At 39.7% G+C, this 25,298-nt stretch overlaps 1 protein-coding gene across 5 annotated transcripts in view; it reads left to right on the plus strand.

Moving 5' to 3' along the window:
- NSD3 (nuclear receptor binding SET domain protein 3) overlaps window positions 1-25,298 on the plus strand; it is a 140,859-nt gene that overhangs the window by 37,947 nt on the left and 77,614 nt on the right. For all 5 annotated transcript variants that reach the window (XM_053578507.1, XM_053578508.1, XM_053578509.1 and 2 more), the window contains 3 exons: window positions 10,664-11,382; window positions 22,777-22,869; window positions 23,356-23,518. In XM_053578507.1, coding sequence (XP_053434482.1) covers window positions 10,708-11,382; window positions 22,777-22,869; window positions 23,356-23,518 — 931 coding nt within the window. In that variant the 5' untranslated portion in view covers window positions 10,664-10,707. The remainder of the gene's footprint in view (window positions 1-10,663; window positions 11,383-22,776; window positions 22,870-23,355; window positions 23,519-25,298) is intronic.

The raw sequence follows: 25,298 nt of genomic DNA on the forward strand, positions 1-25,298 counted from the left end.
GCTTTCTTCTGCATGGTCTACTCTCTTGTTGATACTTTCTATTACATCTTTAAGTTCCCTAATTGACTACTTCAGTTCCTTCAGCTCTGCTATATCCTTTCTATATTCTTCATATCATTCATCCTCTTATTTGTTTCTGTTTTTGGATTTCCTTTTGGTGACTTTCTATTTTATCAGCAGTTTCCTTCATTGTTTCCTTCATTGTTTTCATCATGTGTATTCTAAATTCCCTTTCTGTCATTCCTAACATTTCTTTATAGGTGGAATCCTCTGCAGTAGCTACCTTATGGTCCCTTGGGGAGGTCGCTCTGGACTAGTTATTCATGTTGCCAGGATTTTTCTGCTGATTCTTCCTCATGAGAGTTTTCTTTTATCTGTTTCCTTGCCCTAATTTTCCTTTCACTTCCTCTTACTCTTTAAGTTACCATACCTCTGGCCTAAGATTTTGATGAGTCCTTTAGGTACAGGACCAAAAGGATGAGAAGATTTAAGAGCAAGGGAAAAAAGATTAAAAAGAAAAAAGAAGGTGGTGCCTGTGGCTCAAAAGAGTAGGGCGCCGGCTCCATATACCAGAGGTGGTGGGTTCAAACCCGGCCCCAGCCAAAAACTGCAAAAAAAAAAAAAAGAGAAAGAGAAAGAAGAGAAGGTGAATAAAAGGGAATATTGATGAAAAGAAGTGAGGCACAGAAAGAGGAAGACAGGAGTAATAAAAGTGTACAGTAGGGTACTTTGACCCACCCTTAAGAATTGCCAATTTCGGCGGTGCCTGTGGCTCAAGGAGTAGGGTGCCGGTCCCATATGCTGGAGGTGGTGGGTTCAAACCTAGCCTCAGCCAAAAACCAAAAAAAAAAAAAAAAGAATCGCCAATCTCTGGGGGTGCTGGGTTGGGTGGTTCCCTTGAGGTTAGCAGCTCTTTGTCAGCAGGTTCAGACACAGCACCACACCTCCACCAAATAGAGAGGGAAGACAAAAATACTAAAAATAAAACCAAAACAAACAAACAGAAAACCTTATATGATAAAATTGGGGGGAAAACCAAATAATAAGGGAAGGAACACTAACAAAAATGAAGCTCTTATTATTAAATAAGGCAACAATGGACAATTACATTTAAACTAGAAAAATGAAAAAAAAAGAAGAAAAAAATCTAGAGGGAAAATGTTGAAATTAAAAAAATAAAAACCAAACCAAATTAGTATACATATCTTTCTGAATATTGTCTGGTGTCTGGGCAACAGGTGATCTTCTGGGGTATGAGGTGTTAATCAAAATGCTGATACAGCTGTATGAGATGGAGACTGGAGGCTCTGCTGATTTCTCAAACCCTGCCAGGTTGAGAGCCTAAATCTCTTCTCAGCCCGCTTAAAAGATACTTTAAACTGTTAACCTTGGCTAAGCAGAAGCTTTCCCAGGAAAGCACTTGTTGCTGGGATGTTTCCTGAAGTAGCTGCCTGCTTATCCAGTGCGCCAAAACTAGTCTCACTCTATGCCCCTGATGGCCAAGGTTGCAAAGCAACCTTTGTACTGCTAAACCCTGAATGCTCTGCTCTTCCCCAGCATCTCAATCCTGGCCTTTGGCTTGCTCAGTCATATGAGCACTCGCCCAAGGTCTCTTAACCCCAGCCTAGCTCTGTGACCCAGAGGGCTTGCGTACAGGGGCAGTTCTCCCACAATGGCTGCTGGAGGCCCACAGCCGAACAATATTAGCTCCTTTCCAGCGGGGCAGCTCAGTCCAGGGCCCTAGACAATGCTTAAAGTCATCCACACTCTTGCCCAAGTTCTCCCAAGGTAGTTCAACCGAATACTCAAGTCCATAAAAAACAACCCACAGGAAAGGCCTTTCCTGTTTGCAATCTCGCTGCTGTTGTAGTTACAGCTATGGCAGCCATGGCCACAGACCGAACAAACCACTGCTTGTGTCCTCCTCCTGGGATCCAGAAGTCTCTCACTGTCTTCCTGCATCCCCAAAGGGATGTTTCTGGACAGAGCCTCCAAGCCAGAGATGCCTGAAGTCTTCTCTCCCCAGTCTCGCCATGCCTGCTTGCAAGGAAGCTGTTATTTGGCCACCATCTTGCTCTGCCCTCTATCTAAGCCCTTTTAAGTATGTGTTTTGCAAGTATATTCTCCTTGCCTGCTTTCCTAACTTTTTTTTTTTTTTGACAGAGTCTTCCTCTGTTGCTCAGGCTGGAGTGCCCCAGCATCATCTTAGCTCACTGCAGCCTCAAACTCTTAGGCTCATGTGATCCTCCTACCTTAGCCTCCCAAGTAGCTGGGACAACAGCACACACCACCATGCCTGGATAATTTTTCTTTCTTTTTTTTTTGGTAGAGATGGGGTCTCACTTTGTTGCTCAGACTGGTCTACAACCACTGCCTGGCCCCAAGCCATCCTCCTACCTCAGCCTCCCAAAGTGCTAAGATTACAGGTGTGAGTCACTGCTTCCAGCCTTCTTAACTGTTTTGGAGTCCATTTTATCAATCTTTGTGGGGGTTTTTGTGTTTTTTGTGTCCTGTTTTAGAAATCTTTGCCTGGCCAGGTACAGCTCAGCACTCTAGGAGGCCAAGGCAGGTGAATTGCCTGAGCTCACAGGTTCGAGACCAGCCTGAACCAGAGTGAGACTGCCATCTCTAAAAAATAGCCAGGAGTTGTGGTGGGTGCCAGTAGTCCCAGCTACTCGGGAGACTGAGGCAAGACAATCACTTGAGCCCAAGAGTTTGAGGTTGCTGTGAGCTATGATGCCACGGCACTCTACCAAGGGCAACATAATGAAACTGTCTCAAAAAGAAAAAAGAGAGAAAAAAAGAAATCTTTGCCTAACACGATTGTATATTTTCTCTGTATCTTATTCTAAAAGTTTTATAGTTTATAGTTTAGATTTTGGCATTTTGGTATATGAACTAATTTTAGTTACTTTTGTTTATAGTTTAGATTTTATAGTATAGTTTAGCTATTTATAATTTAGATTTTATAGTATAGTTTAGTTATAGTTTAGATATTGGCATTTAGGTTTATGAACTAGTTTTAGTTATTTTTATGTATAATATAAATAATGAACAACAGATGTCCAGTCCATTGTTCTAACCCACGCATTGAAATTACTATCCTTTCCCAGTGAATTAATTGGGCACTTTTGTCCAAAAGTAATTGACCACATAACTCTGGGTATCAATGTCATTTTAATTTTTTTGTTTGTTTGTTTACAAGGGGCATGATACATTTTTACAAAACAAGGGACTAGTGGGTGAGTAAAGTTACATTGAAAGTATATCCAGAAATTTGCCAGATAAATGGAGGAATACTAATTATAAGCCATTTGAGGGCAGGGGGTCTTACCGTCATTTTTTGTTTGTTTGTTTTTGAGACAGAGTTTCACTCTGTAACCCTGGGTAGGGTGCTGTGGCATCACAGCTCACAGCAACCTCCAACTCTTGGGCTTAAGCGATTCTCTTGCTTCAACCTCCCAAGTAGCTAGGACTACAGGCGCCTGCCACAATACTGGGCTATTTTTTGTTACAGTTGTCACCATTGTTTAGCTTGCCCGGGCCAGGCTCTAACCTGCCACCCTGATGTGGGTGGCTGGTGCCATAACCACTGTGCTACGGGCCCTGAGCAGAACTACTTTCTGTTATTTTTTAACTGAACAATATTGAGTACCCCATACTGACTGGACACGGCTTCTGATTTCATAGAGGATTCCGTCAAGTGAGGGAGAAAGACAATAAGACAACTACATTCTTACATAACCTACATCGTAGTAAGTGCTATAAAGGAGGAAAAGTAGGCTTAGTAAGGAGAGTGAGCAGGGGACCCCAGAAGGCCTCTCCAAGGCATTGGGAGCTTTTTAGGGAGTTGGAGCAGCACATGTTATGAACTTGGCACTTCAGAGAAACTGAAATGAAGCCTGTGTGCCTGCAGAGCAGTGAGTGCAGGGCAGAGATGATTTGAGGAAAGTAAGCCAAGGCCTGACTGTTCAGGAATTTGTTGGGCATAATAAGTAGTTTGGATTTTATTTGAGTGCAGTGGGAAGGCACCGAGGGTTTTGTTTTTGGTTTTTATTTTAGTAAACCATGTAACTGACATCTAGCAATAAATTGAATATAACCAGCACCTGAGAAATCTCCCTCCTGACTCCCTCCAGTGAATATAGCTCCCTCACCATGCAACTAGTATTCTAACAGCTATTACCATAGATTTTATTTTGCCTTTATTGTAGTTTTGAACCTGTATAAATGAAATTGCATTGTACACTGTGTAAGTGGAATCATTGTGTCTTTCACTCAGAACAACATTTGTGAGGGTCATCTGTGTCAACATTAAGCATAATAGTAGTTTATTTTCCTTGCTGTGTTGTTGAAGATTTCCAGGGGGGGAACAGCTGCATGATTGGATTTGTTTTAAAAAGGTAACCGAATGTTATATGAAGAAGTAGAGTTTACAGGGGCTGGAGAAGCATGCAGACTGGGAAAGCAACTGGAATAGCCTAGGTAGGGTTTCATCACAGCTTGGACTAGGGTGAGGAACAAAAAAGATGGATTGAAGTAGACAAGTGTGAGAGAGAAAACTCAAATAATGCCAGCCGAGTGCATAAGAATGAGAGTGAGGTGGAGAGTTGTATCTTGATTTTCAGGTCTGGCTTAGACAGCTGATAGATGGAGGTTTTATTTATTCATTTATTTATTTTTGGATGGGAAAGAATGGGGAAAGGACATATTTAAGTAGAATAAAAACTAAGAGCTTGTTATTAGTTATTTTAAGATATGAAAGGAGTGGCTCGGCACCTATGGCTCAAGAAGCTAAGGCACAAACCATATATACCTGAGCTGACGGGTTCGAATCCAGGCCTGCCAAATAATGATGGCTGCAACCAAAAAATTGCCGGGCATTGTGTGGATGCCTGTAGTCCCAGCTACTTGGGAGGTGGAGGCAGGAGAATTGCTTGAGCCCAGGAGTTGGAGGTTGCTGTGAGCTGTGATGCCATGGCACTGTACCCAGGGCAACAGCTTGAGGCTCTGTCTCAAAAAAAAAAAAAGGATATGAAAGGAGCTATCAAATAGGCATTTGGATTATTGGGTATGGAACATATTGGAGAAAAGTGGGAAGTCTGGATAGTTTGCAGGTTGTAAGGCAGCTGCTATGCCAAGAGCACTAAATTGGATTTAGAAGATCTGAGTTTCACCATTTTTTCCCCAACTTATATTGCCTATATGACTAAGGGAGAGTCAAAGGGAGAGTCACTTGATCTTTTTGAGCCCCATCCTTTCTCATCTGTAAAATGGGAATAATAATTTGTTTCATAGGATTAAACAAATGTAACATATGAGTGAGGCCATAGTTTATAAAATATTTGGCCCAGTGGATGCTCAGAAAGTTCATTCATGCACTTACAGTTTGGGTTGGTAGGAAAAAGTCAGCTTACGGAAAACCTTGAAAGGCATGGGGAGGGGATTTGGTATAATGTGGAGTTTTAGATTTCCTTAGTGTGGGAAGCAATTTATCTTAGTTTGGTTTTGGGAGGCATCATCTAACTGCTGTACAAGAAGAAGTTAGAGGCAAGAAATATCTAGAAAATGAGTAATCATAGTGCAGGATATCATAGTGAGGATATGGTAAGGACCTGGTCTGGCACTTAACATTAGCTTAACAATCAAGAACAAATCAGACTGATTGCAGAGAACTATAAGATTTGCTCAATGACTAGGTTTATGGCTTAACAAAAAGGGAAGACTCAATCTCCTATTTGCCTGAGGCTTCTAGTTTAGGAAGCTGGAAAAATAGTGGAAGCAATGACAAAAGTGGAATAGTCTGAAAGAGAAGATGAGTTAGGGAAACGACGTGCATTCTGTTTTGAATGACTTCTAAGTTTATGGAAAGTGTCCTTAGTTTATCCTCTGGCAGAGGATATTATAAAAACGAACACAAGATTAGAAACCAGAAGATTGATTCTTTTTCAAGCTTAATCAGTAATTGGCTTTGTGGTCTTAGGAAAGTCAACATCTCAAGTGTTTAGTTTAGTTATCTAAAAAATGAAACTAACACACACCTGCCCTCTCAGCCTTACAGAGTTGTTTTGAGGGTCAAATAACAATGTGTATGAAAACACTCTGATTGCAAACTCTTAAATAATGGTAAGATGATAATGTTACTTCTTTTCTTAGTTAAAATTAAAATGAAATAGGCTTGGCGCCTGTAGCTCAGTGAGTAGGACGCTGGCCACTTCCTCCAAAAGCTGGTAGGTTTGAGCCCGGCCCGGGTCTGCTAAACAACAATGACAACTACAACCAAAAAATAGCCGGGTGTTGTGGCGGGCTCCTGTAGTCCCAGCTATTCTGGAGGCTGAGGCAAGAAACTCGCTAAAGGGCAGCGCCCGCCCCATATGCTGGAGGTGGTGGGTTCAAACCTAGCCCCAGCCAAAAACTGCAAAAAAAAAAAAAAAGAAAGAAAATCGCTTAAGCCCAAGAGTTAGAAGTTGCTGTGAGCTGTGATGCCACTGCACCTTACCAAGGGTGACATAGTGAGACTCTGTCTCAAAAAATATATATATATATTTTTTTTTTATACATACATATTTTATATATATATTTTTAACATATATATAAATGAAATATTTGGAGCTCGGGCTAGAGAGGAGAGGGAAAATACCAAATTTCTTAAAAACTTACATTTGGAACTAAATATAAGCTAGAGAGAAAAGGGAAAATATCAAATTTCTTAAAAACTTATATTTGGAACTAAATCAAAAGCATCAGAAATCTCAGTCTCTGAATACATATGCATCAAAAACCCTGCAGACACTGAGCATAGACTGTAATTTGTGAGACTAATCTGGAAGCTGATCTTGTGTATGACAGTTAACAACAACCAGAAACACAGATTGCATCTTGTTACATGTCAGTATCTAACTTGCCTTCAAGTTGGAAGTATGAATGACAACTTCTAAATTCTACCTGTGTAGTTTCTTCATGTGTGTTAAAAGAATTTTAAAATATTTCCTTCTTGTGTCTTTTGCTGTGAGCTATATATATTTTTTGCCAAAGGTTCGATTATAGTAATGTTTAAATTCTATATATAAAGAAATGATTTCTAATATTTATCAGCTTTATCAGTAAGTACGGTATAGTGATTAGGTGCACATACTCTGGAATTAGACTGCTTTGATTGAATTCTAGCTGTCAACTAATAGCTAGCAATGTACACCTGAGCAAGTCAATCAACTTCTCTAGGCCTCTATTCCCCATCTGTAAAGGAAGATAGGGTCTGCCTGAAGGTTTTGGTAGGATTAAATATAGTGCTGTCTGTAAAACACTTAGAATGGTGCTTGGTGGCCAGGCACAGTGGCTCACAACTGCGATGCTAGCACTCTATGAAAGGTGGAGGAAAGTGGATTGCTTGAGCTCAGAAGTTGGAGACCAGCCTGAGCAAGAGCAAGAGCCCATCTGTACTAAAGGTAGAAAAACTAGCTGGGCGCATACTATACTCCCAGCTCCTGGAGAGGCTGAGGCAAGAGGATAGATAGCTTGAGCCCAGGAGTTTGAGGTTGCTGTGAGCTACCCAGGGCGACAGAGTGAGACTCTATTTCAAAAAAAAAAAAAAAAATGGTGTCTGGCACATACAAAGTATTATATGTATTGGGCAGCACCTGTGGCTCAGTGAGTAGGGCGCCGGCCCCATATACCGAGGTGGCAGGCTTGAACTCGGCCCCAGCCCTGGCCAAACTGCAACAATCAAAAAAAAAAAAGAAAAGAAAAGAAAAATAGCCGGGCATTGTGGCGGGCGCCTGTAGTCCCAGCTACTCAGGAGGCTGAGGCAATAGTTTCCTAAGCCCAGGAGTTGGAGGTTGCTGTGAGCAGTGTGATGCCACGGCACTGTACCAAGGGCGATAAAGTGAGATTCTGTCCCTACCAAAAAAAAAAGTACTATATGTATTAATGGTAGTTAGAATAGTTATTTTAGAATAACTATTATAGAATAAAGTACAAGAATAAAATACATGAACAAAATAATCCTCCTCTCAGAACTGATAGCTAAGGCAAACAAAAGTAGTACATGGGCGAAGATCCAAATTCCAGCTCTGCCCCTTTGCTTGGTAGTTTAAATAGTCCATCTAACCCCCATGCAGCTCAGTTTCTTTTACCTATGAACCAGAAATCACAATGCCTGTCTTGCAGAGTTGTTATGACAGTTAAATGAAATACACGCACTGTATAAAAGCCTGACCCAGAGAAGACACTTTATGCTCCCCAGTGTAGAGCAGTATGGGCGGTTCCATTTCTTGTGTGCTGTCTTAATTATTTGTTTGCAGTTTTAGAACTTCTAAAATCATTTCCATTTGCTTAACAGAATAAACAGCTACTATATAATTGGATACTCCTTGAAAAGTGTATTGTTAGCTTTTGTTTCTCTCTTTCCTTTGCTGTGTGGGTTACTTGCTTTATTATAATGGTAAATTCTACTGGAAGCAAGATGGTAAATATTATTAATTAGTGTATTATTAATAATTCTATAATCAACAACGAATTATTAGTAATAGAGTTGATCTGGTATGTAGCCTCAGAATCCTCTTCATAGTGTCCTGGGCAGCTACAATGAATTCATCAGAGTTGACAGTCTTGAAAACCTGTTTGTCCTCCCTGGCTGAGAGCTTTGTACAAGAAATATTTATGGGATTATCATGATAATATATGGACTGTCCATTAATCCTCTATTTTGAGATGTACATTTGTCAAACCTTATGACAAAGCAGGGTAGTCTTGCAGCATTTCCTAACAGATGTACATCTACGTTATAACAATATTACATAATGTAGGCATCTTTAGACACCTTCTAGAGCTGGTGCAGTAATTGTAAGAGTATATAACACAGTGGTTATAATGCAAAGATTATAATGCAGCGATCCAACCAAGAGTATGCATCAGAGTCAGCTGGAATGTGGCCTTAAAATACTCATGCTCTAGGTGGTTCTAACACGGCCCTGGCCAAAAACTGCAAAAAAAAAAAAAAAATACTCATGCTCTGTTCCATCCCAGACTTACTGAATCAGAATTATCAGGAGATAGACCCTGACACATGCCTTTTGTAAAAGTACCTCAGATGCTTCTGCTATACTTTTTTTTTTCCTTTTTTTTTGAGGCAGAGTCTCACTATGTCACCCTCTGTAGAGTGCTGTGTTATTACAGCTCACAGCAACCTCAAACTCTTGGGCTTAAGCGATTCTCTTGCCTAAGCCTCCCAAGTAGCCGGGATTACAGGTACCAGCCACAATGCCTGGCTAGTTTTTTGTTGTTGTTATACTTGTAATTGTTGTTTGGCAGGCCTGGGCCGGGTTCAAACCACCAGCCCTGATGTATGTGGCTGGCGCCCCAGCTGCTGAGCTACAGGTGCCAAGCCTTCTACTATACTTTTAAAGACACCTGTCTAGAGATCTAGCTGGCAAGAGCATAGAGAATCAGGTATCTTCGCACATTACTGTTATTTTATTTTATCTTTTGCAGTTTTTTTGAACCCACCACCCCTGGTATATAGGGCTGGCGCCCTACTCCTTGAGCCACAGGCACCTCCCGCACATTACTGTTATGAGTGTAAATTGATATAGTACAGCCTGAAGAACAATTTTCAGTATCTATCAAAATTTCAAATCTTTCCCGTAGAAATACATGTATGCATACAAATACAGTTTCAAGGATTTTTTTGTAAACCTGTTTATGATATCAAATAATTGTAACTAATTATCAGTACATAAATGGTTAAATGCATCACATTTGTTTACTAGGCAACCATTTGAAGAATGAATATGTATGAAAATGATCTATACATGCTGATAGAGAAATGTTATCTAGGATATACTGTTAAGTAAGTCATAGAAGCCCTATTTTAAAATTTTATGTCAATAATTAGAGAAATATAGAACAGTACTCACTGAAGTGTTTATGGTGGTTTGTTTATAGCATAGAAAAGTGGGAATGATGGACCCCAGGGAAGATGGGTTTTTCACTTTTGTATTTTAAATATTTTTTATTTTTATAATAATAAAAAGAACCACTAGACAAAACATGAATGATTTTGAAGGAAATTCTTACAACCTGATGTGGTGGCTCAAACCTGTAATACCAGCACTTTGGGAGGCCTAGGTAAGAGATGGCTGGAGGCCAGGAGTTTAAGACCAGCCTGAACAAAATAGTGAGATCCTGTCTCTACAATAAAAAGAAAAATAAACTAATTTATATGTACCAGGTCACTGCTTATTTTGCAAAAACCAGTTTTAACCTGAGACTTTTCTATATAACTTGGGAAACAGAAAGGAATGTCAAAATCTTTTGCCTGTTTGCAAAGAGGATAAATTTTTGTTGTTACAGTTGCTGTGAAAGTAATGAAGAGTTTCAAACAGCTAGTCCCTTAAAATAAAAAGTATTTGCCCTGGATTGGAATTATATTGGCTGTCTGTTTTAGAAAAATTTAATGTCTATACATATCTGTATATGAAAATTTAGTTCACAACATTTTAGTTTAATCCTTCATCTAGATTAGCCACTAGTCCAGTGGTTCTCAACCTTCCTAATGCTGTGGCCCTTAATACAGTTCCTGTGGGTCACAACCCACAGGTTGAGAACCACTGCTCTAGTCCATGAAGATATTAACACCCTTTAATCTCCTCTGTTATCATTTTAGGCCCGATGAGAGAAAGGGAAAGTTAAGGATGCTGGAGCAGAACAATGGATTTCTCTTTCTCTTTCATGCAAGGGATCATGGGAAACACAATTCAGCAACCACCTCAACTCATTGACTCCGCCAACATCCGCCAGGAGGATGCCTTTGATAACAACAGTGACATTGCTGAAGATGGTGGCCAGATACCATATGAAGCTACCTTGCAGCAAGGCTTTCAGTACCCATCTACAACAGAAGATCTTCCTCCACTCACAAACGGCTATCCACCGTCAATCAGCATATACGAAACACAAACCAAATACCAGTCATATAATCAGTATCCTAATGGGTCAGCCAATGGCTTCGGTGCAGTTAGAAACTTTAGCCCCACTGACTATTACCATTCAGAAATTCCAAACACAAGACCACATGAAATTCTGGAAAAACCTTCCCCTCCACAGCCACCACCTCCTCCTTCGGTACCACAAACTGTGATTCCAAAGAAGACTGGCTCACCTGAAATTAAACTAAAAATAACCAAAACTATCCAGAATGGCAGGGAATTGTTTGAGTCTTCCCTTTGTGGAGACCTTTTAAATGAAGTACAGGCAAGTGAGCACACAAAGTCAAAGCATGAAAGTAGAAAAGAGAAGAGGAAAAAAAGCAACAAGCATGACTCATCGAGATCTGAAGAGCGCAAGTCACACAAAATCCCCAAATTAGAACCAGAGGAACAAACTGTAAGTTGAAACATCTTTTCGAAAAATCTTGTACTCTTTTCACATTTACTGGAATTCCAGGAGCTCTTTCTCAGTTTTTCTCTCTTCAAATATGAATATTTCTGGTAACTTTTTTGTTCTAATCACTAACAAGATGCTTGGACTATTATAATACATGATGAGTAAATATTTGTTAAATAAATGAATAGACATCATTAGAGTGAAGAAATATTTTTAAAATGTGTGACACTAAGAAGGGCCAGGCCCAGTGGCTCATGCCTGTAATGCCAGCACTCTGGGAGGCTAAAGTGGGTGGATTGCTTAAGCTCAGGAGTTGGAGACCAGCCTGAGCCAGAGAGAGACCCCGTCTCTAAAAATAGCCAATATGTGGTGGGCGCCTATAGTCCCAGCTACTTGGGAGGCTGAGGCAAGAGAATCACTTGAGCCCAAGAGTTGGAGTTTGCTGTGAGCTCAGACACTATGGCACTCCACTGAGGGTGACAAAGTGAGACTCTGTGACACTAAGAATCTTGTTTCTTATGTTTCTTTGTCCTAATAGCCTCAATTATTTTTATTTGTCTGGTTTTTGAAGATGAACAGGAAAGGCAAAGAAAAGATGGTTAATTATATTGATTTTTTTTCATTATTTTGCCAGTAGAGCTAGATTTAACACTCATTACTGATTGGTTTATTATAAAATAACCTGAAATAATAGAACTCTTTTTGTTAAAATCAGAGTTATATTTATATATATTGATTAAAACTTCAAGTGGAGTTTTTATAAAAGCCATATTGAATTTTTTAATATCTAATGTTTCTGTGTGAATTTGCTTAGCAAAAATAATAATAGTCAACAGGTAACAAATCAATTCAGACTTTATTTTTGTCTTTTAATTTTTTTGCAGTTTTTGACTGGGGCTGGGTTTGAACCTGCCACCTCCAGTATATGGGTCCGGCACCCTATCCCTTTGAGCCACAGGCGCCACCCCATCAATTCAGGCTTTAAATGAAAAATTCATAAAATGAATTGCAGATGTTTTCTAGACATTGATTTGGGAAGAAATTAATAATGTATTTATTTTTATGACAGTTATCTGTTTTTATATCTGGTATGCCTGAATAAGTTAATTTGTTATCTTCTTTTCAAAGAAATGTTTATTTCTTACCAATTCATCTTTTCCTTGGTAGCTGGGTTCTATTACTTCATAAAACTCTCAAATATCTTTTTCTGGAGTACTGAGCACAGTGGTTCTAGAATCTCACAAGTCCTAATGTAACATTTCACCATGTTTTCTTATTTTTCTGTACTTTACTCATTTATTGATTTAACAAACATTGATGGATTATAGTAATGCACTATACTCTTTTCTAAGAATTGAAGCAATTAATTAACAGTAAATTAATTAACAGTAAAGGTGCTTGCTCTCAGGGTGTTTATATTCTAGTGAGTGGAGCCATAAAATATGTATGTATACATATACATGTGTATGTAAGTTCAGATGGGGTTAAATGCTATAAAGAAAATAAAACAAGGCAATGAGATAAAGAGTAATTAGGGACATTTAGCTATTCTGGTGTGTTAGTTCTGCATCTGTAAAATGGAGACTTTGGAATTAAATGATTTCTGAAATGCCTTTTAGTTTCTTGTGGCATTAAATATCCACCATAAAACCTAGCTCACATATTACCTTATTGACTGTTTATTGAGAAGATGAATAAAAGGTAGGAGAGAAATTACCTTTCTGCATTCCAGATACATATACTGTGGCATTTCGTACCAAGACCCTTGGTTAAAACACAGGCAAAGCACTGTGGTGCTTGAGAATCCCCCAAATGCATAAAATTTGGTTTTAGCTCATTAGTTCCTGAGAACTGCCTTGCTGGCCTGCCTTGCTTTTGTAGTAGAGCTGTGGTCTCCAACCTGTGAGTCATGGACCTGTACTGATTCATGGCCTGTTAGGAACTGGACTGCACAGCAGGAGGTGAGCAGAGGCCAGAGAGCAGATCTCTATCTGCAGGCACAGCTGCTGCCCACTGCTGGCATCGCTGCCTGAGTGCCACCTCCTGTCAGATCCCCCTATAATCTTTGGAAAAAATTATCTTCTGTGAACCAGTCCCTGGTGCCAAAAAGCTTGGAGATTGCTGCTGTAGAGAATCCAGCCCATAGGACATTATTCGATTTTATTTATTAGGCTGTACTTTTTGCCTTTATTGATAAGCTAGTTTCAAATATATTTCAAGGCTGGGTGAGGTGACTTATGTCTGTAATCCCAGCAGCATAGCTGTACCTTGTCTCTACAAAAAATAACAATATTTAGCTGGGCATGGTAGCAAATACCTATAGATGCAGCTACTCAGGAGGCTGAGGCAGGAGACCTGAATCCAGGAGTGCAAGGTTACAGTGAGCTATGATGATAACACTGCACTCCAGCCTGGGTGACAGAATGATCCTGTCTCTTTTTTTTTTTTGATCCTGTCTCTTATTTTTAAAAAAGTGTATATACGGGCGGCGCCTGTGGCTCAGTTGGTAAGGTGCCGGCCCCATATACCGAGGGTGACGGGTTCAAACCCGGCCCCGGCCAAACTGCAACCAAAAAATAGCCAGGTGTTGTGGCGGGCACCCGTAGTCCCAGCTACTCGGGAGGCTGAGGCAAGAGAATCGCTTAAGCCCAGAAGTTGGAGGTTGCTGTGAGCTGTGGGAGGCCATGGCACTCTACCGAGGGCCATAAAGTGAGACTCTGTCTCTACAAAAAAAAAAAAAAAAAATTTATATACATGTATATACGAAGTTGGACAATTAAGTTTGCAAACTCATCTTAGAAAAAGTGCTACATATCTCATTGCTGAATATCACTATGGTCACCTTCAAAGTACTCCCCCTGGGAAGCTGTGCACCAATGCAAGTACCTAGTCTACCCTTCAAAGCAGTTTTGAAACTCCTTTTCTGGAATGGCCATCAGAGCTGTTGTTATATGAGGTCTGACAATTAAGTTCACAAACTCACCCTTGAAAAATAGTAGGATGAAGCAGTCTATTTTTCATGTCTGCTTTTTGTTTAATTAGAATCTGCGGGAAAATTCATTGTAGTGATGTTTCTAGTAGTCACACTGCAATGAGATTCTAAACCAACTCTGTCTTTGTTGGATATCTGCTATGCCTGACTATCCATATCATGTAAACCTTCAGTTAACTGTTAACATCCAAGAATTAAAATGCTTAGATATAATTTAAGAACTTTAGTTCATTTTATTTTTTTACCAAATCATGCTAAGCAAAATTTCATATTTGATTATTTAGCATCGTATAATAGCTTGGGGTAAAAGATTATCCATTTTGAGCAAAGGTAGAGCTATAGGAAGTGTCATTGATGGCACTGAAGAAGACCATTGCCTGAAAATTCAGTCTCTCCCTCACCAGTTTCCTTCCCTTCCCCCTCCTCTCTTCCCTTCTCCTTTCCTTCAAAGAAGTAAAGTGAAGATCTAAGTTGTTATTTGAATTTTGATTAATGAAATTTTATCACACAGGGACAGTTATAAGCTTAAGAAATAGGTAGCATAAAAGTCAGACTCCATCTGACAAGAGCTTTGAAGCTGGAATGCCCAAGGCTCTTGCTTATCTTACTGTCATGCTTTTGCTAAACTGAGCAGATCACTAGAGATCCCCACAGATTAACCTGTTTTGTTATCTTACCTGTTCTTAAATTAGATTTCCCGGGCGGCGCCTGTGGCTCAGTGAGTAGGGCGCCAGCCCCATATGCCGAGGGTGGCGGGTTCAAACCCAGCCCCGGCCAAACTGCAACAAAAAAATAGCCGGGCGTTGTGGCGGGCGCCTGTAGTCCCAGCTGCTTGGGAGGCTGAGGCAAGAGAATCGCGTAAGCCCAAGAGTTAGAGGTTGCTGTGAGCCGTGTGACGCCACAGCACTCTACCCGAGGACGGTACAGTTAGACTCTGTCTCTACAAAAAAAAAAATTAGATTTCCCGAACTAGAACATCTCTATGTCTTCCTCCTATTTCAGGGCTACCCCAACCCTAACCCTAACCCTAACAGTTGTTTTAAGTGTTTTAATATTTGATATCCTTGTGCTTCCTGGTTGTCCCTAGAGGTCTCAGTCCTTGGTGTTTAGCATTACAGAAGACTGAGACCTGAAAGGGAGCCCACCGCAGAGTTTACTGCCTCCACTGCCCAGCTCTCCTCTCCCAGATGCTTCAGGGAAGCATAAACAAGCTGTATCCCTGAAGGAAAAGTCTGAAATAATTGTCCCCAAGCTGGTTTGCTTTTATATCACTTCTTTTCTTTTTTTCTTTCTTTTGTTCCTTAAAAGCCCACTCACAGGTTATTTTTGAACAAACATAATCCCATTTAAAATAATGCACTTCAAGGTATCACCTACTATTTTTTTCTCAGTTCTTGGTCTGTATTTCCTTCCAATTCTGAGCTGTTTGGCCTTCTAAAGAGTGGCTGTTATTTGGAGCAGCCTAAGTATATTTTCTCAACAATGAAAATGTGTCCAAACTTCTAGGCAGCACGAGACCTGAGGTCACTACTGAAATTATGTATTTTTAAAACCTGCTTTAGCTGTTTTTCCTCCCACCAGATTAGAAACATGTGGAAATATTTCTGCATTTCTTCCTGTTTGACAGGTGTAATGCTTCAGGCATGTGAGTGTAGGCCCTGTTCAGATGTCCTGGGTCTCCCATCAGCACTTCAAGGGGCTTATCCATTCAGGCAGGGTCTCTTTAACTCTTTGCTTGCCATTTCCACTTAACTAAAGCCAAGTGGCTGGATTAGTCCCATTGACACTAAGGAGATCAGGTTCTCTAGCCACAGAGTATTAGACATTAAAATTCCTAGAAATCGTTCGTATGCAAAATGTTATTTTTGTACAAAGATTAATTTTTTAAACTTTTTTATTGAGACAGAGTCTCACTTTGTCACCCTCAGTAGAGCGCTATGGCATCGAAGCTCACAGCAACCTCAAACTCTTGGGCTCAAGCTATTCTTTTGCCTTTGCCTCCCTGGTAGCTGGGACTACAGGCACCTGCCACCATGCCTGCCCTTTTTTTTTTTTTTTTTTAATTTGTTTAGCAGGCCTCGGCTGGGTTTGAACCCACCAGTCCTGCAGCATGTGGCTGGCACACTAGCCACTGAGTAGGGGTGCCCTCCCCCATTTTAATTTTCTAAGGTTACAAACTTAATTATTCAGAAAGTTTAAAAAATGCAGTTCATTGCCTTTAAAGTTCTCACTCCAATTTTAATGTTGATATAAGTTTTGGGGTTTTTTTTAGGGGATATAATTTTAGTTAATCTTTCTTTCTTTAGGTAATCCTTCATTACCTAAAGAAATCCTTATGAAGGATTTGAAATTCTGACAGATTTGATAGACACATATATACGTGTGTGTGTGTGTGTTTGGGGTTTTTTTGAGACATCGTCTTTTTTTGAGACATCTCTGTCATCCTGGGGTATGGTGCCATGGCATCATCTTAGCTCACAGCAACCTCAAACTCCAAGGCTCAAGTGATCCTCTTGCCTTAGCTTCCCAAGTACTTGGAACTACTGGCATGCGCCAGCATACCCAGCTAATTTTCTATTTCAGTAAAGATGGAGTCATCTCAAATGATCCACCTGTCTCGGCCTCCCAGAGTACTAGGATTATAGGCGTGGGCCACCACACCCAGCCTTAACATGTATTATTAATCTTAATGAAACTTTTGATGAGTTTTTTATTTGTTTTTGAGTTAGAGTCTTGCCCTGTCATGCAGAATGGAGTGCAGTGGCCTCATCCTAGCTCACAGCAACCTCAAACTCCTGGGCTCTAGCAATCCTCTCAACTCAGCCTCCTGAATAATTGGGACTGTAGGCATGTGCCATCACACCTGGCTGATTTTTCTGTTTTTTGTAGCGATGGCATTTGGCTATTGCTCAGGCTGGCTGGTCTTGAATGTTTGGCCTCCAACAATCCTTTTGCCTTGGTCCCCCAGAGTGCTAGGATTATAGGCATGAGCCACTCACCCAGTTGAGTCATTATTTTTCTTGATCCTAAGTACTTGACCTCCATTGATCATTTGTTCTTAAAAACTGGCCCCCTTCTTAATTGGTGTTTGTGATACCGTGCTATTTCTCGGTTTATCCTCTTACCTTTCTTCTGAGTTCATCACACATATCCAAATGCTAAGTATCTGTTTTGCTCATGCACTAGCATATTTTATACTGTATATTCCCTTTCTATCATTGTAGTACCCTTAATTGATTTCACTTATTTCTCATTTATGTAGTCTTGAAAGCTTAGAATAAATCTTGTTTGGCTTCTTTCTTTTCCTTACCACTTCTTACCTTTTCTATTTTTTTTTTTTTTTTTTTTTTTGTAGAGACAGAGTCTCACTTTACTGCCCTCGGTAGAGTGCTGTGGCGTCACACGGCTCACAGCAACCTCCAGCTCTTGGGCTTCTGCGATTCTCTTGCCTCAGCCTCCCGAGCAGCTGGGACTACAGGCGCCCACCACAACGCCCGGCTATTTTTTTTGTTGTTGCAGTTTGGCAGGGGCTGGGCTTGAACCCGCCACCCTTGGTATATGGGGCTGGTGCCCTACTCACTGAGCCACAGGCACCGCCCGCCTTTTCTGTTTTTTATTGTTTTTTTTTTGTGTGTGTGTGTATGTGTGTTTTCCTTAATCAGGCCCAGGTGAGCTTCGAACCCACTTGTCCTGGTGTGTAAGGCCAGCATTCTGACCACTGAGCTATAGTGCCCAGCTCACTTCTTGCCTTTTAAAATGACTGCATGTCCTGGGTGCAGTGGCTCATACCTGTAATCCTAGCAATCTGGGAGGCCAAGGTGGAAGAATCCCTGAGTTGAGGAGTTCAATACCAGCCTGAGCAAGAGCAAGACCTCATTTCTGCTAAAAATAGAAAAACTCGTTGGGCATTGAGGCAAGTGCCTATAGTCCCAGTTACTTGGGAGGCTGACGCAGGGGAATCACTTGACCCCAGGAGTTTGTGTGAAAATTTTCAGTTCTTTGAAACTGATTTTGACAGTGTTTTCAACTAGCCTGAAGGAAATCTCAACAATCTGGAGATTGTTTTTCTGTCTTTATAAAAACATAAAGACATTTGAAGCTGGCTGCGGGGGCTCATGCCTGTAATCCTAGGACTCTGGGAGGATGAGGTGGGTGGATTGCTTGAGTTCATGAGTTTGAGACCAGTCTGAGCAAGAGTGAGACCCTGTCTTCAAAAATAGCTGGGTGTTGTGGTGGGCTCCTAGCTACTTGGGAAGCTAAGACAAGAATCGCTTTAGCCCTAGAGTTTGAGGTTGCTATGAGCTGTGATGCCACAGTGCTCTACTGCAGGCAGCAAAGTGAGACTCTGTCTCAAAAAAAAAAAAAAAAATTCAGGGCAGCGTCTGTGGCTCAAGGAGTAGGGCACCGGCCCCATATGCCAGAGGTGGCAGGTTCAAACCCAGCCCTGGCAAAAAAAAAAAAAAAAAAAAAATTTTTAAAGATATAGACATTTGAATAATAAGAAGGTTTGTAAGGAAATCCCATCTTTAATCTGAAAGGGAAAAATGTGAATGATTTTCAGATCAGTGCTTAACAATAGTAGTCTCTGTTGCATGGTGAAGATTAGTCCCTCCTATCTGTCTGGAGTGAGTTACCGAGACCCCTTACACTTCCACTCATGGAGAGTGAATGCGTGGCAGAGGGCGTCTTGCTTTCTTGCTCACATGTGTGCTCCCCAAGTTGCTGACTTCTTGCTGTAGCTTGATTGGAAAGAGATGCTAGCGTGAAACCTTAAGCTGTGCGTTTAGACTGAAATGAAGCCTCTGAATGAACGCATACTAATGTAGACAGTATTTCTAAACTGCTCTGCTATTATACTAGTGATCAAAAAAAATTATTTTCATTTGAACATAGATTTTTCTTTCATTGCTCAATGCGTACGAATATGTAGATATGCATGGCACCAGCACAGAAGCATCTGGCCGAGCTAATTCTGTGCCTGTCAGCAACTTACCACTGCTTTCATTCACCTGGGTAATTGCACTGACCTCCCAAGTAACCAGGCTGCTTCCCTTCTTATTCCCTTCCAAAATATTCCCTACCTACCAGCCAACATGACCTTTTTTTTTTTTTTTTTGTGACAATTCTTTTTTTTTAATTGTTCGGGATTCATTGAGGGTATAAGAAACATGGTTACACTGATTGCATTTGTTAGGTAAAGTCCCTCTTACAATCATGTCTTGCCCCCAAAAGGTGTGGCACACACCAAGACCCCATCCCCCCTCCTTCCCTCTCTCTTCTCTTCCTTTCCCCACCCTTCCCTCCTTGTTTCTCTCTCTGCTATCCCCCACCACCACCATGTCCTTAAATTGTCCAAAAAACTGTCCAATTTTTTTTAATAGCAGGTACTTTAAAGAGAAGTCCTCCCAATGCTCAGCGCTTTTGAGAGACTGGACCTTGTTCCAAGGGAAGGTCTAAAAACATGCTGTCCTCGCTAACTGCCCCTCACACAGGGCTGCACTGCCAGTACAGCCAACATGACCTTTAAAAAAATGTAAGTTGATTACATGTCACTCCTCTATATAAACCTCTTCATTGCCTTTATTCCATTTAAATAAAATTTAAACACTTCCATACAAATACAAGGTCCTCATAGCCTAGGTATCTCCACTCTCACTTTTTTTTTTTGCAGTTTTTGGCCAGGGCCGGGTTTGAACCCACCACCTCCAGTATATGGGGCCAGTGCTCTACTCCTTGAGCCACAGGCCCCACCCTGTTCTCACCTTTTAACCTTACACTGTTAAGCAAGTTTCTACCTTTTTAACCTCAGGTACTTCACACAAGCTGCTCCTTCTGGACTGTTCTTTCCTCCATATTTTTACTAAACTAATTCCTCTTCATTTGGTTCTCAGATTTTAATTTACTTTCTTAGGCCTTTTCTGACCTTTATACCTAAACACAAACACATACCTCCACACCCACATATACCATTATTTTTCTTCATAGCACTTATTTCTTGTGTTTCTGTTTGTTTAATGTCTGTCTTTCCTATGCAGCTGTAAACTCCTTGAGATCAGAGATCACATCTTTTTGTTTCACCATTATATACCCAGCTTCCAGAACTGTGCCTGCAAAGTCACTGTTGAATGAATGGTTGATAGTTGTGGTTTGGGATTTTAGTCTGGCTTACATAATAGACCATTTTCCTAACACTTAAAAACCTTTTTATACTTTCTTTTTTGGTTTTTAGGGTTTTTTTTTTTTTTTGCTTTTTTAGGGATAGGATCTCACTCTGTTGCCAGGTTAGAGTGCAGTGGCTTGATCATAGTTCACTATAGCCTGAAACTACTAAGCTCAAGATCCTCCAGCCTTAGCCTCCCAAGAAGTTGGGACTACAGGCACTTGCCACCATGCCCATGCCTGACTTTTTAAAAAATACTTTATTTAATAAAATTTCATTTTTACAGCAGCATCTTTAAATGTCTTGAAGTAATTAAATGAAGATTTTAAGTAGCTTTTAGAATTAACCACATCTTTTAGTGGAATTAAGACCTAATTTAATGGATACTCTCTTTTAAACCATATGATTTAAATTCTGCTCTCTGACAAGTGAGAAAATTTTAAAAATCTCTTAAATGTAGGATTAAGTTACTTTTTATACAAACTAGATACTAAAAAGTATAAAAGATCTTTTTTTATCATTTTCCTAATCTCTTTCCAAAAGATAAATACTGTTATCTGTTTCGTTTACATTGTACCAAATGTTTTGAAAGCATTATAGGCTATTTTTAAATAAAAAGTTGGAAGATGGTGGTAAACATGTAAGTTACTGATATAAAATAATACTGTAGATACCATTCATCTGCTTAGATTTTCTCATTCTGTGTATTTCTGTAGGTTAAGTTTCTAAAATGTTATTGCTAGATCGAAAAGTATACATATTTTGAATTTTGATAGCTACTTACAAATTGCCTCCCCAAAAGGTTGTAGAAATTAGTTTTTTTGTTTGTTTGTTTGTTTTTTGAGACAGAGTCTCACTTGGTCATCTCAGTAGAGTGGTGCTGTTGTGGCATCACAGCTCACAGCAACCTCAAATTCTTGGGCTCAAGTGATTCTCTTGCCTCAGCCTCCCAAGTAGCTGGGACTATAGGTGCCCTCTACAACTCCTGGCTATTTTTAGAGACAGGGTCTTGCTTAGAGACAGGGTCTTTCTCTGGCTCAGGCTGGTCTTGCACTTGTGAGTTCAGGCAATCCACCCACCTCCCAAGTGCTAGGATTAGAGGCATGCACCACTGCTCCTGGCTAGAAATTAGTTTTTAAAATAACATAGGGTTTGTGATTTTAAAAGTAATGTTTATTATAGACAATTTGACAAATATGGAAAGGCACCAAAAAAATTTGTTTCTTTACCTAGTGGTAACCTTTTATATCCTTTAAGTAGTCTTTTTTTCTGTGTACATGAGAAAAATTATTTTTCCAAGACTGAAATTACACTATTTAAACAGCTTTGCAATGTGTAGCTTTCAAATAACATTATAACTAATGTCATTTAAAAATATGTATATATTATTCTGTTTATTTACATTGTAACTCTACATTTTAGGACATATAGATTATTTCTACTACTTTGCTGTTATAAATAGAACTGGTATGCATATCTTTGTACTTATATACATTGTTTTTTACAACTCTCAAGGCCTTTTCAATATATATTCTTAGAAGTAGATTTGCTGGGTCAGAGTCTGAAAATTTAAGGCTTCTCATACCTATTGCCAAATGCTCTGCAGAGAAGTTCCGCATCTTATTAGTAGTCTCAGAGGGCTCAGTAGTCTCAGTTATTTTCTATAATCTGTTAGATTAAAAAAAAAAGTTTAATTAGAAATTAAGTTTTAAAAATAATAAGAAATAGGCTGTGTTTAGTGGCTTGTGCCTGTAATCCTACTGCTTTGGGACGCTGGTGTGGGATGATTGCTTGGGGCCAAGAGCCCAAAGCCAACCTGTGCAAGAGCAAGACATTTCCTGTCTCTACAAAAAACAAAAATTAGCCAGGTGTAATGGCACATGCCTGTAGTCCTGGCTACTCGGGAGGCTGAGGTAGGAGGCTTGCTTGAGCCCAGGAGTTTCAGATTATAATGAGCTATGCTTATATCACTGCATCTAGCCCAGGTGACAGACTGAGAGCCTGTATTAAAAAAAAAAAAAAAAGAAGAAGGAAAAAGAAAAGAAAGAGAAAGAAAGCAAGAACTAGACATAGCTATGGGATGGGAATGTGAACATGAGACATAGCATAATGTCTTGAGTGTCTTGTATTCTTTCTCTTTATATTGTTCAATTAATTGTTCTTTATTCTCTTTGCTGGTTTTGATTATTTTTCTGTATGTCACTGTTCTTTGGATTACTGCCATTTTATTCTTTTTGCCTAGAGACCAAATGAAAGAGTTGACGCTGCATCAGAAAAACCAAGAGAAGACCCAGTACTAAAGGGAGAAGCCCCTGTACTAAAGGCAGAAGCCCCGGTGAGTGGCTTACTGAATTTTGTCTAACCAAATATGGCATAAAATGGGCCAGGCACTGTGATTCATGCCTTTAATCCCAGCATGGGATTTGGGAAGCTGAGGTAGGAAAATTGTTTGTGGTCAGGAGTTCAAGACCAGCCTGGGCAACCCATCTCGACAAAAAATAAGAAAACTGGATATTTTCAGTGAATTATTTTCCTTTTTAAAAATATGACCCTTTTTTAAATTGATCATGTATATTCTCAAGATGCCTTATCAATAATTTGGCAATAGAAAAAATAATAATTTGGCAACAGAAACTGTCAATCCTTGTTTCAGTATTTGAGGTAGGGCTTATAAATTTTTTCTCTCCTTCCCTTTTGCTAATTTCAGAGAAATGTAAAATTGAAGAGAAATTTTATATTGTTAGCATTTTTAATATATTTTGTATATAGTTTCATTTTTGAAGTTTCTCTTCTGATGAAGTTTCGTGACCTTTTCCTGTAGGTTCAGCCAATACTATCTTCTGTTCCAACAACAGAAGTATCTACTGGTGTTAAGTTCCAGGTTGGTGATCTTGTTTGGTCCAAGGTGGGAACCTATCCTTGGTGGCCTTGTATGGTCTCAAGTGATCCCCTGCTCGAAGTCCATACCAAAATTAACACAAGAGGTAAGAAAAGGTATAAGTACATATAGTTGTTAAGTGAAAGATCGAAACAAAGTGATTTTTAAATGTAATATGGGAATATAAGAATACACACATAATACAGAATAGCCATAAAGTTCATGTGCAGTTTTTTTTTTTTTTTTTCTCTCTTTTTTTTTTTTTATTGTTGGGGATTCATTGAGGGTACAATAAGCCAGTTACACTGATTGCAATTGTTAGGTAAAGTCCCTCTTGCAATCATGTCTTGCCCCCATAAAGTGTGACACACACTAAGGCCCCACCCTCCTCCCTCCATCCCTCTTTCTGCTTCCCCCCCCATAAACTTAATTGTCATTAATTGTCCTCATATCAAGATTGAGTACATAGGATTCATGCTTCTCCATTCTTGTGATGCTTTACTAAGAATAATGTCTTCCACTTCCATCCAGGTTAATACGAAGGATGTAAAGTCTCCATTTTTTTTAATAGCTGAATAGTATTCCATGGTATACATATACCACAGCTTGTTAATCCATTCCTGGGTTGGTGGGCATTTAGGCTGTTTCCACATTTTGGCAATGGTAAATTGAGCTGCCATAAACAGTCTAGTACAAGTGTCCTTGTGATAAAAGGATTTTTTTCCTTCTGGGTAGATGCCCAGTAATAGGATTGCAGGATCGAATGGGAGGTCTAGGTTGAGTGCTTTGAGGTTTCTCCATACTTCCTTCCAGAAAGGTTGTACTAGTTTGCAGTCCCACCAGCAGTGTAAAAGTGTTCCCTTCTTTCCACATCCACGCCAGCATCTGCAGTTTTGAGATTTTGTGATGTGGGCCATTCTCACTGGGGTTAGATGATATCTCAGGGTAGTTTTGATTTGCATTTCTCTAATATATAGAGATGATGAACATTTTTTCATATGTTTGTTAGCCATTCGTCTGTCATCTTTAGAGAAAGTTCTATTCATGTCTCTTGCCCATTGATATAAGGGATTGTTGGCTTTTTTCATGTGGATTAATTTGAGTTCTCTGTAGATCCTAGTTATCAAGCTTTTGTCTGATTGAAAATATGCAAATATCCTTTCCCATTGTGTAGGTTGTCTCTTTGCTTTGGTTATTGTGTCCTTAGCTGTACAGAAGCTTTTCAGTTTAATGAAGTCCCATTTGTTTATTTTTGTTGTTGTTGCAATTGCCATGGCAGTCTTCTTCATGAAGTCTTCCCCCAGGCCAATATCTTCCAGTGTTTTTCCTATGCTTTCTTTGAGGATTTTTATTGTTTCATGCCTTAAATTTAAGTCCTTTATCCATCTTGAATCAATTTTTGTGAGTGGGGAAAGTTGTGGGTCCAGTTTCAGTCTTTTACATGTAGACATCCAGTTCTCCCAACACCATTTATTGAATAGGGAGTCTTTCCCCCAAGGTAAGTTCTTGTTTGGTTTATCAAAGATTAGGTGGTTGTAAGATGTTAGTTTCATTTCTTGGTGTTCAATTCGATTCCAAGTGTCTATGTCTCTGTTTTTGTGCCAGTACCATGCTGTCTTGACCACTATGGCTTTGTAGTACAGACTAAAATCTGGTATGCTGATGCCCCCAGCTTTATTTTTGTTACTAAGAACTGCCTTAGCTATACGGGGTTTTTTCCGGTTCCATACAAAACGCAGAATCATTTTTTCCAAATCTTGAAAGTACGATGTAGGTACTTTGATAGGAATGGCATTGAATAGGTAGATAGCTTTGGGAAGTATAGACATTTTAACAATGTTGATTCTTCCCATCCATGAGCATGGTATGTTCTTCCATTTGTTAAT

This window comes from Nycticebus coucang, chromosome 24 (assembly GCF_027406575.1).
Source record: "Nycticebus coucang isolate mNycCou1 chromosome 24, mNycCou1.pri, whole genome shotgun sequence".
NCBI lineage: Eukaryota > Metazoa > Chordata > Mammalia > Primates > Lorisidae > Nycticebus > Nycticebus coucang.